The sequence below is a fragment of the Balaenoptera musculus genome, chromosome 16 (genome assembly GCF_009873245.2).
Source record: "Balaenoptera musculus isolate JJ_BM4_2016_0621 chromosome 16, mBalMus1.pri.v3, whole genome shotgun sequence".
Taxonomy (NCBI): Eukaryota; Metazoa; Chordata; class Mammalia; order Artiodactyla; family Balaenopteridae; genus Balaenoptera; species Balaenoptera musculus.
The window spans coordinates 35,167,620-35,184,017 of record NC_045800.1 but is presented as its reverse complement, the minus strand read 5'-3'; the positions used below and the strand labels follow the sequence as shown (position 1 = coordinate 35,184,017).

The window sequence follows — 16,398 nt, the reverse complement described above, 5'->3', positions numbered from 1 at the left end:
GTTGAAGAAATGGTGGTGTTGGCCAAATTTCTTAAATCTTGCTGTTAATCTGAGTCTCAAAGTTAGAAGAATCAGACATGTATTCATCTTTCTCCTCTTCTATTTACTACTTGATGGAACCCACCAGTAGGATTTAAATACCATGGACCAAGGCTTATTCTGGTGGAAGAGACTTGAAAGTTTCCTCCAAATAGGATAGAGTATTTTCTCCAAATTTTACACGTTAAAATATAGACTCATAGAGACTTCCCTGGCGGTCCAGTGGTTAAGACTTGTGCCTTCGCAGGGGGTGCGAGTTTGATCCCTGGTCGGGGAGCTAAGATCCCACATGCCTCATGGCCAAAAAACCAAAACAGAAAACAGAAGCAATATTGTAACAAATTCAATAAAGACTTTAAAAGTGGTCCACATCAAAAAAATCTTTAAAATATATGTATGTATAGACTCATACCCAAAAATGTGGTGATAATCTATGTCATCACAGTTGGCTTTCATTAATGTTCCATTTTTAAGTATAAGGAAATAATCCTAGTACACAAGATAACTGGTGTTCTTTTCTTATATTCAGAACAACGTTTTGGAGCTGTGGTCATTATTTGATTTCCTCATGCCAGGATTTTTGGGGACTGAACGCCAGTTTGCTGCTCGATACGGTAAACCTATATTAGCAAGTAGGGATGCTCGAAGCTCCAGTCGTGAACAAGAAGCAGGTATGAAAAAGAGATACAGTTATATACTCTGTGCAAGTGAATATAATTTATATCTAAATTTTGGGAAGCCATTTAATCTTATTATTAAGAGAAATTAATAAGAGAATAATAATAATAAATAGAATAAAGTTAACTCTGTTATTATTAATAGGTGTTCTCGCGATGGATGCACTGCACCGCCAAGTCCTGCCATTTCTTTTGAGAAGAATGAAAGAAGATGTTTTGCAGGATCTACCACCCAAAATTATTCAAGACTATTACTGTACTCTTAGTACTCTCCAGGTTAGGAATCTGGTGATCGCAATTGTGGTTGTTGGTGCTATGTTTATTAGGGGAATGTTTTGAACAAGCCACAAAAGTATTGAATAAAGGGGATTTAGCCTTTGGTTTATCACTCTAATCTAGCTTCTACTTCCTTAGACTTCAGGAATATTCAGTTTCAAACAGGTGTAGATAAAACCTAAATGAATCTGTTTGGATATGTAAGTACACATTTGGGTATGTGCATTTTGAATATAGCATTAAAACAAAATCCAGTATCATAATTGCTGTGTTATATATGTCCAGTTAATTGAAAAAGTTGGAAGGTTAAAATGATAAAGAAGAAAGCCAATGTTTTATAAGGGCCAGAAGTCTGCCTATAATGTCATATCCTTACAGCAGCATTATAGGTGTATACATCAGGGCTGAGTTGGGAAGTGGGACCTTGTCCCTTTTAAAGTATTGCCAATAAATTTTCAAAATAAGTATTGGCTTCTGCACAGTTCTGGTTTTGTGCATAGAGACCATTATCAAAGGAATTTATTGTATGCCTTTCCTTGTGCAGTATTTTTGTAAGGGGAAACTATCTCTTGTCTTAGTAAGGTATGGCCAATAAGCAGAATTTTCTGTTTGAACGTTTACTTTGTGTTCTAGGTTAGTAAGCATCAGTCTGTTTTAGTATTAGAGTTGATTTAGTATGGTCAAATGAATAAAAGATATACAGACATACCTGGAAAATAGCTTCTTTCCCTCTAGTGTATAGACATTTAACCTTTTAGTATTTATCTATACAACTTGAGTTTAGTGGACAGGACACTAATTTAGATGCTAAGAGCTCTGTGATCACATTTATATTATCTACCTCATCTCTCTGAGCCTCCATCCCTCATTTGTAAAAACTGGATTAATATTTCTTGAAGGAAAAATTTTTAGGGGTAATGAGATGAAGACTTTTTAAAGTATAATAAAGAAAAGGTGCCATATGAAAAAACCTGAGATGATATACTGGTGGTGGTATTATAACATCCTCATAAAACACATTTAAGTAGTCTGGAGGAAGGGGGCTGGGGAGGGAAGTGACATTTGGGTTCGTTTTGCACCTACAGGTTTTTATTCTCTGACTTCTGTTCTCTAGCACTCTAGATTCTCTTCCCTTTCACATTGTTTTAGCATATACAAGGCAGGAACCCAGACTCCAAGATAATACTTTGAACTTGGTATGGGTTCTGCAGTTAGTATCCTTTTTTAAACTTGGTCTTTTGAAATATACCTATTAGGGTCTTGACCACGTAACTTCACTTAAGGAAGATTTCCTCATTTACTTGTAAGGGTTAAAGTTCTCTTTTATTGGTAATGTATTTCTCTTCTTGAACACAGTGGAAAAATTGGGTCTAGGACTATTTGACTACTTTTTAAAATATTTTAGCAGCCAAACAATGTGTTAAACTTGTTTTCTAAATGTAATTTAAGAGGAATTTACCAAGATGCAGTGGGTCATCTGTAATCAAGTAGTGAAATATAGGTATCATAATTTATTTTCTTTGATGAGGGCTGATTTAAATTACTGCTTTTATTGGCCTTTGCTATATAGTTATATTTTGAACAATTGAAAATAAATATACTTATTGCTTTCATGGGGGGAATTTTACAGGTTCAGCTCTACGAGGATTTTGCTAAGTCTCGTGCCAAGTGTGATGTTGATGAAACAGTTTCTTCAGCTGCACTTTCTGAAGAAACTGAAAAACCAAAGCTTAAAGCTACAGGCCACGTATTCCAGGTATATATTGCAGTCCACTTTTTAAATGTTGTTGAAGAATGTTCTTCAGTGCAGCAGTTTTTACATGGAACACTGAAATACGGGTTTATTTAATTTTTTTCAGTATTGTGTATACATTCTTGAAAATAGGTAAAAGTACCAATTTAATTTATTTTCATATTCATAGTAATTAATAAGTAATTTAATATTAAAATTAAAGTAAAAACCGCAATATATGTTTGTATATTACATGAAAAGAAGGGTTTTAAAATAGAGAACCTTTTATTTTCTATTCAAAAAAATATTTGAACATCTACCACAAGGCAGTAATTTTTCTAACCTCAGGGGTTAATTAAAGCAGTGGACAAAACAGACCCCTTCCCTTGTAGAGGTGAAAAATGATTAAGTAAGTAAAATATATATATCATGTAAAAAAAAAAAAAAAAGGCAAGTATAGGGTTATACAGTATAGGAATCACGGTAGGTTGTGGTTTTCAATAGAGTGATCAGGGATGTCACTGAAAAGGTGACATTTGAGCGAAGATCTGAAGGAAGATTGAGGCATGCAGATATGTGGGGGGGGAGTGATTCCAGGCAGAGTGTACATAAAGCACAGAAGTCCTGAGACAGATGATGAATGTGCTTGAGAAAAAAAGAGACAGTATCAACTCACTTTTTTTCTTTCCCTTTTGAAATATTCCACTGTAGAATACCTTCCAAACCCCCTTGTCACCAATAAATTAAAGACGTGTAGCAGTTTTAAAGATAGAAATGGGAAAAGGTGATTTTGAAGGCTTATACCTCTCCCACAGTTTCTGTCAAAGTGCTTATGGATACAGTTGAGACCCAAACTGTCAGCCAAGTAATTGACAAAAGACAAAGGGTATGGCTGAATCAGAGAAAGAAAAAAAAAGACCTGAGGGGCTTCTGATTCTCAAACACAACCACCTAGTTCCACCTTACCCTTCCCACCACCAGACATGTTGAATCAAAATACTGTGTAGAGGGGAGAGATTTACAGATTTATAAGGTCCTCAAGAAGTTTTTATACCCACTGAAGTTTGAGAAACCTTTCTTTAGAAAATGATGTCTAGTTCTAGAATCATCCATCAGCATTATCAGGCACTTTGAGTGGGAAAGGGTTAGCTAGGAGCTAATAAATAAGACATTCTTTCACGAGAAGCTCATTGTCTAGTGGGGGAGACAGACAAAAACAGTACAGTTTATACAAGTTATAAATGCTGTCACAAAAATAAATACAAGTTGCATAAGAAGCACAGATGAAGACATCACAGATGAGATACTTGAACTGTTTCTTGAAGAATGAGCAGGAGTAGCGAGAAGGGGAAGAAAGGCATTTTAGATAGACAGACTAGCATGGCAAAGATACTGAGATATGAACATTTGTGGCATGTGAAGGAGACTTGTATATACTTTTTTCCCTTTCTTAAAGGCATTACAGTACCTACGTAAACTGTGCAACCATCCAGCATTAGTCTTAACACCTCAACATCCAGAGTTCAAGAGTACTAGTGAAAAACTTGCAGTTCAGAATTCTTCTCTCCATGATATTCAACATGCCCCTAAACTCTCGGCTTTGAAACAAGTAAGTAGGTCTTTTAAGTGTTAGATGTGTGTTGTACATTCTTGGTCTGTAACAGTAGGTAAATTTGCTTTTCCAAAAGATTACTGAGGTGTTTACTGTTTCTTTTATTTTTAAATTTGGTTTGTTAAATTTTTGATACAGCTTTTTAAAAACTTGTGGTAAAATATATAACATAATATATGCTGTTTTAACCATTTTTAAGTGTAGAATTCTATGGCATTAATAACATCCACAGTGTTATGTAACCATCACCACTATTTATTTCCAAAATTTTTCCATCAACCAAACAGAAACTCTGTACCTATTAAGCAATAACTTCCCACTCCCCTTTCTGTAACCCCAGGGAACCTCTAATCTACTTTCTGTCTGTATGAATTTGCCTGTTCTAAATATTTCATGTAAGTGGAATCATATCGTTGTTCTTTTGTGGCTGGCTTATTTCACTTATTTTCAAGGTTCATTCATGTTAGAGCACATATCAGTACTTCATTCCTTTTTATGGCCGGATAATAGTCCTTTGTTGTTGTTGTTATTACCACCACCGGTACATTTTGCTTATCCAGTCATGTGTTGATGACACTTGGGTTGTTTCCACCTTCTGGCTATTGTGAATAATGCTGCAATGAGCATTAGCTTATAAGTATCTGTTTTGAGTCCCTCTTTTTAGTTCTTTAAAATATTAGACCTAAGAGTGGAATTGCTGTATTATATAGCAATTCTATGTTTAACTTTTTCAGGAACTGCCAAACTGCTTTCCACAGTGGCTGCAACATGTACATTCCCAAGCTATGTGCCAGGGTTCTGATTTCCCTACATCCTCACCAACACTATTTTCCTTTTTTTAAGTATAGCCATCACAATAGGTATGAAGTGGTATCACATTGTTGATTTGATTTGCTATTCCTAATGACTAATGATGTTGTTTTTCATGTGCTTATTGGGACATTTGTATATCTTCTTTGGAGAAATGCCTGTTTAAGTCCTTTGACTGTTTTTTTCATTGCATTGTTTGTCTTTTGGTTGAGTTTTAGGAGTTTATATTCTAGATATTAAGCCTTTATCAGATATATGATTTACAAATACTTTCTCCCATTCTATAGATTGTCTTTTAACTTTCTTGGTCATGTCCTCCATGGTGTCTGATGAGAAAACAGGTGTTCATCTCATTGAGAATCCCTTTTACAGGAAGTCACTTTTGGGAATTCCCTGGCAGTCCAGTGGTTAGGACTTGCCGCTTTCACTGCCGGGGCCCGGGTTTGATCCCTGGTTGGGAGACGAAGATCCCACAGGTCGTGTGGTGGGGGGAGGTGGTCACTTTTCTCTTGCTGTTGTCAAGATTTCGCTTTTTGTCTTTGTCTTTCAACAGTTTGATTATAATGTGTGTCAGTGTGGATCACTGGAATTTATTTTTCTAGGAACTGCTTGCTCTGCCATTTTGCTCATGTCACTCTTGGTATAACTTTTAAAAATGGAGTTTTAAAAAATTCTGAAATTTGGAAAGGTTAAATTAAAGGAACCAATTCCAAGTTAATGTAAATGTTAATACCATTTAGTTCTTCTAGCCTTAAAAATTAAGATCTTATTGTAAAATCTGGACTTCATTGTTTTAACTTTTTGTAGTTATTCTGGCTTAAATTTTATTGAGAATAACTAATGGATGAAGATTTTAGATTTCACACGGGCTAGTGTAGAAAATGTTATAAATGAGAGCCCAAAATGCTAATCTGCTTTTCAGGTCACAGGTAAGTTAACCTTTTCTCACCACAAAGAGAGGTATTTATTTTGGTGAGATTGACTGCCTGCTTTTATTGAACATCTGCGTAACAATTGATTCTTTTTTCAAGTTGCTGTTGGACTGTGGTTTGGGAAATGGCAGCACTTCCGAGAGTGGCACAGAGTCTGTTGTAGCCCAGCACAGGATACTGATCTTCTGTCAGCTTAAAAGCATGCTTGATATAGTAGAGCATGATCTTCTCAAACCTCACTTACCCTCTGTCACTTACCTGAGATTAGATGGTAGCATACCTCCTGGTCAGAGGCATTCCATTGTTTCACGGTAAGTGGCTTCTAAAATCTTACAAATCAAGTTACAGTCAATTTATTATTATTACCTACATAGAAGTTTGCCTCATGAAGTATCTTCTTTGCTTAGATATTTGCAAATGTGTTTTTTTGTTGTATAATTCAACCCAACTAAATCTTTACCTTTTTACAATACAGAACTGCAGAAATATAATTGAATAGTTTGTTTAGTTAGGGGGAAAAAAAGTGTGACTGTATTAGGAAAGCACTCCTAAGGGCATGAAAGAAATTGAAGGCATCAACAAAAAATAGAGATAACTACTTTCCCCTCATCTGTTTTTGGGGGTTGGGGCAGGAGGAAGCAAACAAATGGCTTAACTAAGCTCTTTATCCTGATCCCTCTGTCTCTGCTGAAAACAAGTTGGAAGCTGGCCTAGCTTGGAAGCAGAATCACTGAGTGCAGTGTTTCTTACGTGTGGTCTGCTCCCTCTGCTTTGGAAATCTCAGGGGTTCGTTTTTAAAAATGCGTATTCCTAGGTTATGTCCCAGGCCTGCTGACTTCAAGAGTGAGCATTTTTAACAAGCATCCCTAAGAGATTTTTAGGCACAAAAAAGTTAGAGACCCACGAAGGGACTTTGAACCCAGGTTTGACTCCTGACTCTACCACTGAGGCAGTGTTCTCTTGGGCCTGTTTATTATCCACACAGCCTGAGAGTCTCTCAAAAAACAATAATCATCATATCTTATAGAGCTGTTGTAACAATTAAATAACATAAAGCATATAAAGTACAAAGCCCATTGCTTGACTCAGAGTGAGTAATAAATGGTAGCTTAGAAACGTTAGTTTTTCTTTTTCCTAGAAGCTACCAGATGTCCTTTGTCAATATCTTCTAGGACTAGTACAATTTTAGCAACCCTCAGCACGCTAATCTTCTGCCTTCCCTGACTGATCTAACCTTTCTCTACGCTCTTCTGTCTCCATGTGTTAAAGGTTCATAGTTGGGTTTTGTCTTAATTATAATTAGTGTTCCATTTTTGCATCCATTTTGCAATTGGACTTAATTGCTAGGTATGAAATTTCTGACATATTCTAGAATACCTTCTATCTACTACTAAAGATGTTATGTATATTGATAGTCTGAACTCAGGTGGTCACAGAAACGTCCGTGTCGTGGATTATAAAGCAGTGTTCTCATTTGTGCTCTTTAACTTTTATTAAACAGTTCAGTTTCTGTTACTGGAACTTTAGGAAGAAATGTACTAATTTTATTTTTTAATATCTATGTTTTTAGGTTTAACAATGATCCATCCATAGATGTTCTCTTACTTACAACTCACGTTGGTGGCCTGGGGCTTAACTTAACAGGCGCTGACACGGTGGTGTTTGTGGAGCATGACTGGAATCCCATGCGCGATCTACAAGCTATGGACCGGGCCCATCGCATTGGGCAGGTAAAAAGTCAGCACGCACAGGTGTTACCTTGTGCCCTGGGAAAAATCACTCCCCCCAAAAGACAGGAAGCCTTGGTTTAAGTGCCTGCTCTTATGTTAGTAAGTGTTGTGACGTTAGGCAAGTCACTTAATTTTGTGGCACCATTTCCTCATGCATTAAATGAGGTGCTTGGGCTAAGAAAACCTGGGAAACTGTCCATTCCTAATATTCTGTGATCGTCTGCAAACATTTTAAGGTCATGGGCACAGATAAAGAAAACCCAATCCTAATTCAATAGTAGTTAAGTACTTAGTACAAGTATGCAAGCCCTCTGACTTGGTAAATCTCAAAACTTACTTACCCATTTATTCATGCTACAGTTGCTTAACTTCTTTTTCTCATTCAGAAACGTGTGGTTAATGTGTACCGATTGATAACCAGAGGAACGTTGGAAGAGAAAATAATGGGTTTGCAGAAATTCAAGATGAACATAGCAAATACTGTTATTAGCCAAGAGAATTCTAGTTTGCAGAGTATGGGGACAGATCAACTCCTTGATCTGTTTACTCTTGATAAGGTAAAGAAAGAACTTACACAATTTGTTGTATTTTTAATGTGTTCACAGACTTCCTGGAACTGCTTGGTAAAAGTATTAAAAGGAGGAGCAAAAGTCATTCACTTCAGTATCACCTAGACAACCCTTTGTGGGAATTTTTGATGTCCAGATAAAACTCTCCAGGATACTAGGGGATGTTTGAAGGTCTGACTTTTGATTGATGTCTCCAGTGTCTTCCCCAGATTTTCTTTCCTTAGTCCCTACCTGCTAAAGGACAGCTGTTTCTGGAGTCAGCTAGACCTGGGTCTGTGTTTCTTGCCCTGCCTCCTATTAACTGGTGACCTTAGGCAAATTAACTTCTCTGAGCATCTTCAGCCTCGGCAGGATAACAATGCCTATGTTACTACAGAGTTGTGAAGATAATAAATAGTAGCTATTGTTGTTATTGTGGATGATGGAACTAATATATCAGATAACAATCCATTATCAAAGGATGCACCAGCTGGAAATATTGGTTGATCTAATAATGTAAAACTAATAGGGTTGGATTTAAAGTCCTGTGTAGGTTCAGAAAATCAACTGTACACTCAGTATAAATTAGGGTAAGAAATGGCCTTATATAATGCAATTAAACTAGCTGTAATAACAGAATTATAGTGTCCAAATGTGAGAGAAAGTAGTTCCACTCTACTCTGTGTGTGTTAAGCCACACTTAGAATACTGTCTGGTTCTGGGTGCTGCATTTTAAACAGTAACAAATCAGTGAATCCCCAAAAGATGGCCAGAATGGAGAAAGGTTCTTCAATCATGTCACGTAAGGGAGGTTGAAAGAACAAGATCTGTGTAAGCCAGAAAAAAGTCTCAAAGAAACATGGATTGCTTCAAATGTATTTTATTCTGTTTGAAACAATATTCTTATGGGTGACTTTCAGCGAGCAGAAACTGGGCTCAAGGGGTGTTCCAAGGAAACTGGGCTCAAGGGGTGTTCCAAGGAAGCAAGAACTATTGCCATAAAGGATCTTACTGGCAAAATTTGAATATGGACTACATATGAGATCATCTTAATATACCAATATTAAATTTCCTCAATTTGATCTTTGTACTTTGGTTATGTAAGAGAATGTCCTTGTTCTTGGGATAAAGGGGCATAATTATGTACAACTTACTCTCAAATGGTTTTGGGAAAGGCTGATAATTTAACTATATATCTAATACTAACATATACACAGGTATATATATATATATATATATACATATATACACACACAGGGGAGAAGAATGACAAAGCCAATGTGACACAGTTAACAGTGAGTTCTTTGCAGTGTTCTTAAAATTTTTCTCAAGTAAAAAGCGTAAAATGATAAATTATTAGGGCTGTGGGAAAATAGAATAGGCTATCTTATGAGTTCACGAACTTCCCTATATTTTGAAGTGTTTAACTCTGTTGAAAAAGTGCAATGTTAGAAACAAGTATGATGATATTTTAAAGGAAAATAAAATTTCTGAAATTAATCTTTCATTTTATCTTTCTGCCAATTTTTCTTAAGGATGGCAAAGGAGAAAAAGCTGACGCCTCTACTTCTGGAAAAGCAAGTATGAAATCAGTTCTTGAAAACCTGAGCGATCTTTGGGATCAAGAGCAATACGATTCAGAGTACAGCCTGGAAAATTTCATGCATTCTCTCAAATAACTATCAAATATCGTAAATGCAATTGCTGCTAGTTCAGTAACATTTCTGCTGATATTCAGCAAATTTCAAAGTTTATGGTGAACTTTTTAGCTCAATGTGTAAATAGATCTGAAGAATATTCAGCATAACGCTGGTTCTTGTTTCACTGGGGGGAACAAGTTATTCTCAAACATTTGCACTGTATTAAATTTAAATGTTAATGTGAAATGGTTTAAATTTTACATGCTGAATAGCTGCAGAGCAGAGGAACCAAACCAGGTTTACATGTGCTACCATGAGGTGTTCTTACTGGGAACAAGCCTCCTATCTTTACATAGTAGTCACTTTGTACAGGCTAATATCCATGAGTACTTTAGTGTTCATGTACATTTTTCCTTTTAAAGAGACCTTGTTTTTATAAATGATTAAAACTAGGGCTTTTTTTGTATAAAAGCCTTTAATGAGCCATAATTTTAAGAATAATGACTACAATACTGGTTACTCTTGGAACATGAAAATCTTAGACAATGAATTGAACCAAGCTTTTGGTGGAAACCTTTATATATTTAATGCAAAGGCATAGTGTTGTTCAAATCTTTAACATCATTTTGTCAACTTTTAAAATATATCAACTATTCTAAATACAGGTAATGTTCTATTTAAGGCTATCATAACATCCTATTAAGAGGGTGTTCTTTTAATTTATCTAAGGGCTAGGATATAGCCAGATTCTGAGAACATATCTACTCAATAGGTTTCAATCATATATATATATATATATATGTGTGTGTGTATATATATATATATATATATATATATACACACACACATATATATATAAAATATATATTTTTTGTAACTATGAACCTATACAGTTTTCCAGAAGTAGATTTTACACTGTTTAGAATTTCAAAACCTATGGTGAAAAGACTGTTTATTGTAGTAATGCATGACTGAAGCATAAAAGGGAGAAATGATTCCTTTATACACACAAACATACATAAATACACATATCTATATGCACAGATGTACCTATCCTGCATCCAAAAGGGTGCTTGGTATTGGCACTAAAATCATGTAGTTATACTGGGCAGCAATAATTGGGCATGAAGCTGATTAGTGTTAGAAAAGTGAGCTCAATAGTGAGGGTGGGTATATGTATATAGATATGCATGTATGTGTATGTATATAATTTTATATATTTCACACATAAATTAATACATGCCTGTGTGCATATATATGTATGGGATATATTTGTATATACATGTACAGGAAATAAACATCCCCCAGGTTTGTGGCTGGCCATACACATAGGCATTGGTTTCAAAACCATCAGACCTCAGCTGTAAAATAACTTTTTGTTAAAATAAAGTTTTACTGTTCTGCAGCATTTAGACATGGATGTGTCACATTTCAGTAGCTTTGACAACCATACTGTAACATTAAACATAGCATTCCACAAGAGAATAAAAAAAAGATTTAACTGTAAAAATATGTGCAACTGTGTGTTATTTGTAGGAAATGATCACTAGAAAAAGCAAAAGATCATTAGTTTAGATATGTTCTAAAAAAGCTCAAGATCTTTTTTCTTACTAATTAAATGGTTATTTTTTCATTATTTAGGATTTATAGTCAAATTTGGTGGAAGACAAAAAAGGAAATTCTTGACTTTATACAGAATATCCATTGTACATAGCACAGTGAAGCTGTTTGGGGATGTGACCACTCAGAGACAAAAGTGGGGGGACTATAAGAGCATAATAGAAATTACAGAAAGGTAACAGCACTGCATTCACATATCTGTTCCAAATATTTAATCCCAGTACAATCTTATACCTCCCGATTAAAGATAGACCTCCCGATTTCCCAGAATACATGCTGGCATCAGTGGAATCTAAGTGAAATTGATTGCAGGAACATCTGTTATCAAGTGCCAGAGTACTCAGTGTGAATCTACAAAGCAATAACTTGAGTTGTATCAAGTAACAAAATATTTGCTAGTCACACAAGTCAGTGTCAGACATCAAAAATTGCCTCCTGCATAAAGAAAGGGTTCCCACCAGTCTCTAGTAAATTCCCTCAAACCGGTGAAGTTCTGTTGAAGAATATAGGAGCTGAGATCCTATTATCTGTGTAGGGACAACAGCCATGGTTTCAGGCTCACAGGAGAAAGTAGAGCTATAACTTAATCCTCTCCATAAATCCACAAAGAGTTCATGTATTGAAACAGGACTAGTAGAACTGTCCAAGAGCCCAGAATCACAAAGTCGTCTATGAGAAATCAGAATCCCAGAATACCTGTACCAAAGGTAAGTAAGGTTGGGTTATTTTAAGTGTATAGCTATAAGAACCACAGATTAAGAAAATAACAAATCAACTCTGGGACCCTAGCAGAAGCAAACAAAACTGCCCTATAGGAACAGTTTCAGATAGGGTCCCTTAGGATTACCACAGGGGAAAGCTTCTAAGATTAAACTCACACACAATCTACAGGAGGCAATGAACTGCCAGGAGGAAGAGTCAGCAGATGCAAATAGGAAAATTCGTTATTTAAAAACTGCAAATAGGGACTTCCCTGGTGGTCCAGTGGTAAAGAAACCACCTTACAATGCAGGGGACGAGGGTTTGATCCCTGATCAGGGAACTAAGATCCTACATGCCATGGGGCAACTAAGCCCGCACCACAACTAGAGAGCCTGCGTGCTCTGGAACCCACAAGCCACAACTACAGAGCCCACGTGCCCTGGAGCCTGCACGCCACAACTAGAGAGAAGCCCGCGTGCCGCAACAAAAAGCCCACGTGCCACAACGAAAGATCCCGCATGCCTCAGCAAAGATCCTGCGTGCTGCAACTAAGACCCAGTGCAGCCAAAAATTAAATAAATCTTTAAAAAATAGTTACTTAAAAAAATAGAATAAAAACTGCAAATAGAATAATCCGAAAGACCATAAAATAATGATTAGATATGAAAATAAGGAAAACATTATTTAAAAGTTAGGCAAATTTGAGGGCTTCTCTGGTGGCGCAGTGGTTGAGAATCTGCCTGCCAATGCAGGAGACACGGGTTCGAGCCCTCGTCTGGGAAGATCCCACATGCCACGGAGCAACTGGGCCCGTGAGCCACAACTACTGAGCCTGCGCGTCTGGAGCCTGTGCTCCGCAACAAGAGAGGCCACAATGGTGAGAGGCCCGCGCACTGCGATGAAGAGTAGCCCCCGCTTGCCGCAACTGGAGAAAGCCCTCGCACAGAAACGAAGACCCAACACAGCCAAAAATAAAAATAAATAATTAATTTTTAAAAAAAGGCAAATTTGAAACATTCATAAATGAAAAAAAGTCACTGGAATTGAAAACTTGATAGTCATCAATGCAGATTAGACACAGGTGAAGAGAGAATGTGAATTGGGAGACTGATCTTATAAAATCATCTATGATGGGATACAGAGATGGATTGATAGAAACTATGAAAGGGCAGGCAAAAATCATGGGAGATGGAATGAGAGCACCTAATAATACAGTTCATAGGAGGGTCCAGAAGGAATGGGATATGGGAAAAGAGACAAAGTCGTCTTTGACTTAACTCTGATTATTACACACCCCTGCATCCAGTCTATCAGCAAGTTCTACCATCTCTGGCTCCAAAATATATTCCAAGTCTGTTCACCATTCTCCATCTCTACTACTACTGCTATAGTTCCCACCATCATCTTAACTCTTCAGGACTACTGTATTCTAACTGGTCTTCCTGCTTGCTAAGCCTCCCATGACTTCCTATAACACTCATACTGAATCTGAACTCCTTACCATGGTATACAAGCCCTACATGTTCTGGCCCCCGCCCATCTCTCTCACTTTCAGCATATCCCACCATATTTACCCCAGTCAAGTCAGTCTGTCCCCCTGCTAATGCCTCAATGTAAAACCAAATGTGTTTCCATCTCGATTTTGGTTCTTGTACAGCTTGGTGAATGGTGTCATGGGGAGATATGGAATACTGAAAAAGGAACAGATTGGGAAGGGGGAGAGTAGGAAATCAAGAATTGTCTTTTGGTCATTAAATTGAGATCCTTGTTATATCAAAGGAGAGATGTTGAATCTAGAGCTCAAAGGAAAGGTCAAGACTAGAGATATAAATTTGGAAGATAGTATTTTTAAGGAATGGGACTGAATGAGATCTCCTGCGGTGTTATTTATATAGTGAAGTACTATAAAGCAGTGAAAAATCAATGACTATAGTAAAACATGGATAAATCTCAAAAACGAAGTTGAGTGAAAAAAATAATAAAATATGTATAGTTTCAGTCTATATAAAGACTAAAAACAGGTAAAAATGAAACACTGTTTAGGGATATACAAACAAATCACATATATGGTTATTGCACATTTGAAACAAAAAACTGAGTGACAGTCACATGCACAACACTTATTGATCACTTCCTACTCTGTACCAAACACAATGGGAGAAGCTTAAAGACCAGTGAGGAGGAAGGATACCTTAGCCAACAGCTGATATGGTTACATTAATTTCAGAAGAAGTAGACCTCAAGGCAAAAAAATATTACTTACAATAAAGAGGGGTATCTCATAATGATAATGTGATTTCAGTTAACCAGGAAGTTATAACAGCTCCAAACTGATATACACCTCAAAATCCATAAAGGAAAAATAGACAACTACATAAAAGGAAATGGACAGGTCCAAGGTCATAGTTAGAGATTTTAACTCACCTCTTTCAGTAGAACAAGCAGGCCAAAAAAAAAAAGCAACAGGATATAGACAATTTGAATAATATGGTTAACAAATGTGACTTAATTGACATACCTAGATATACCCAACAACTCCAGAATACATTCTTTGGAAGCTTGTGTGGAACATTCACCAAAACTGACCATATGCTGAGCCATAATGCAAGTCCTGGCAAATTTTAAGAAATTAAAATCACAAATACAGTATCCACTTTCTCCACTCCTATTCAGGAGAGTGTAGTATTGGCATAAAGATAGATCAAAGATATACTTAAGGTCCTTCCTTGTGCAATATGGCAATAAAAGGAAAGCACACACTTCAGAAAATAAGAGACAAAACTTTTGACTTACAATGGTTGTCTATGTAGAAAATTCCGAAGAATCTACAAAAAAGCTACCAGAATTGAGTTTAGAAAGTTCTCGGGATACAAAGACAATATACAAAAAGTCAAATGTATTTTTATACTTGGCAATAAAAAATTGGAAACTGAAATTTTTAAACATTCTTTTTATAATAGCACCAAAATCCATAAAATAAGTCTTAGAAAACATGTAAAAAGGTTTGTGTGCTGAAAACTACAAAAATGCTGATGAAGGAAATCAAAAAGATATTAAAAAATAGAGATACATATTATGTTCATGGATTCAAAACTCAAAATTGTTAAGATTTCAGTTCTCTCCATACAGATCTATAGACACAAAGCAATTCCAATCAATTTCCAGGAGGACATTTTGTACATATCAAACTGATGCTAAAATTTTTATGGAAAGGCAAAGGAACCATAGTAATCAAAGACAACTATGAAAAAGGAAACAGTTGTAAGACTTACACTGCCAGATTTTAAAGCTTACTATAAATGTATAGTAGTCAAGAGAGTGTAGTACTGGCATAAAGACAGATTAATGGAACAGAACACATTGCCTACAAATATATTGACACTTAAAAAGTCAATTGATTTTCTACAAAGGTGCTAAGGCAACTCAATGGAGAAGATAATCTTTTCAAAAAGTGTGTGTCCATACACTAAAAAACAAAAATAATAACCCACAACTCCAAACATACCTTATATCTTATGCAAAATTTAATTCAAAGTTAACCATGGACATACATGATAAACCTAAAGCTGTTTAACTTCTATAGAAACAGAAAACATCAGAGAAAATTTTTGTGATGTTGGGTTGGGCAAAGATTTCTTAGAAATTATACTATAAGCATGATCCATAGAAGAAAAAAATGTAAGTTGTACTTTGGAAAAAATTAAGAACTTCCACTATTTGAAAGATACTAGAAAGAATGAAGAGCCACAGCATGAGAGAAAATATTTCCAAATCACATATCTGATAAAAGGCTTATATCTTGAAAATATCAAGAATACATAAAGAACTTCTAAAACTCAGTAAGCAACCCAATTTAAAAACAAGCAAAATATTTGAACAGATACATCACCAAATAAGATATATGAAAGACAAATAAGCACATGAAAAGATGTTCAAAATGTTCAACATCTTTTCCAATAGTGTGTAGTGGTATATCCACTACAATTACACACCTATGAAAATAATTCAAAATTTTAAAAACTGACAATATGAACTGCTGATGAAGATGCAGAGCAAAGTGGTGTGGCCACTTTGGAAAAC

General features: G+C 35.9%; 1 protein-coding gene across 2 annotated transcripts in view; it reads left to right on the top strand.

The window, feature by feature from the left end:
- BTAF1 (B-TFIID TATA-box binding protein associated factor 1) overlaps positions 1-11,492 on the top strand; it is an 87,332-nt gene extending 75,840 nt beyond the window's left edge. Inside the window, exons 31-38 of one of the 2 annotated variants that reach the window (XM_036828506.1) lie at positions 569-710; positions 862-992; positions 2,623-2,748; positions 4,181-4,333; positions 6,178-6,389; positions 7,649-7,808; positions 8,195-8,364; positions 9,888-11,492. In XM_036828506.1, coding sequence (XP_036684401.1) covers positions 569-710; positions 862-992; positions 2,623-2,748; positions 4,181-4,333; positions 6,178-6,389; positions 7,649-7,808; positions 8,195-8,364; positions 9,888-10,035 — 1,242 coding nt within the window. In that variant the 3' untranslated portion in view covers positions 10,036-11,492. Of the gene's footprint in view, positions 1-568; positions 711-861; positions 993-2,622; positions 2,749-4,180; positions 4,334-6,177; positions 6,390-7,648; positions 7,809-8,194; positions 8,366-9,887 lie in introns of both variants that reach the window. The other variant, XM_036828507.1, reaches the window with a different exon arrangement.
- The last annotated feature ends 4,906 nt before the right edge of the window (positions 11,493-16,398 follow it).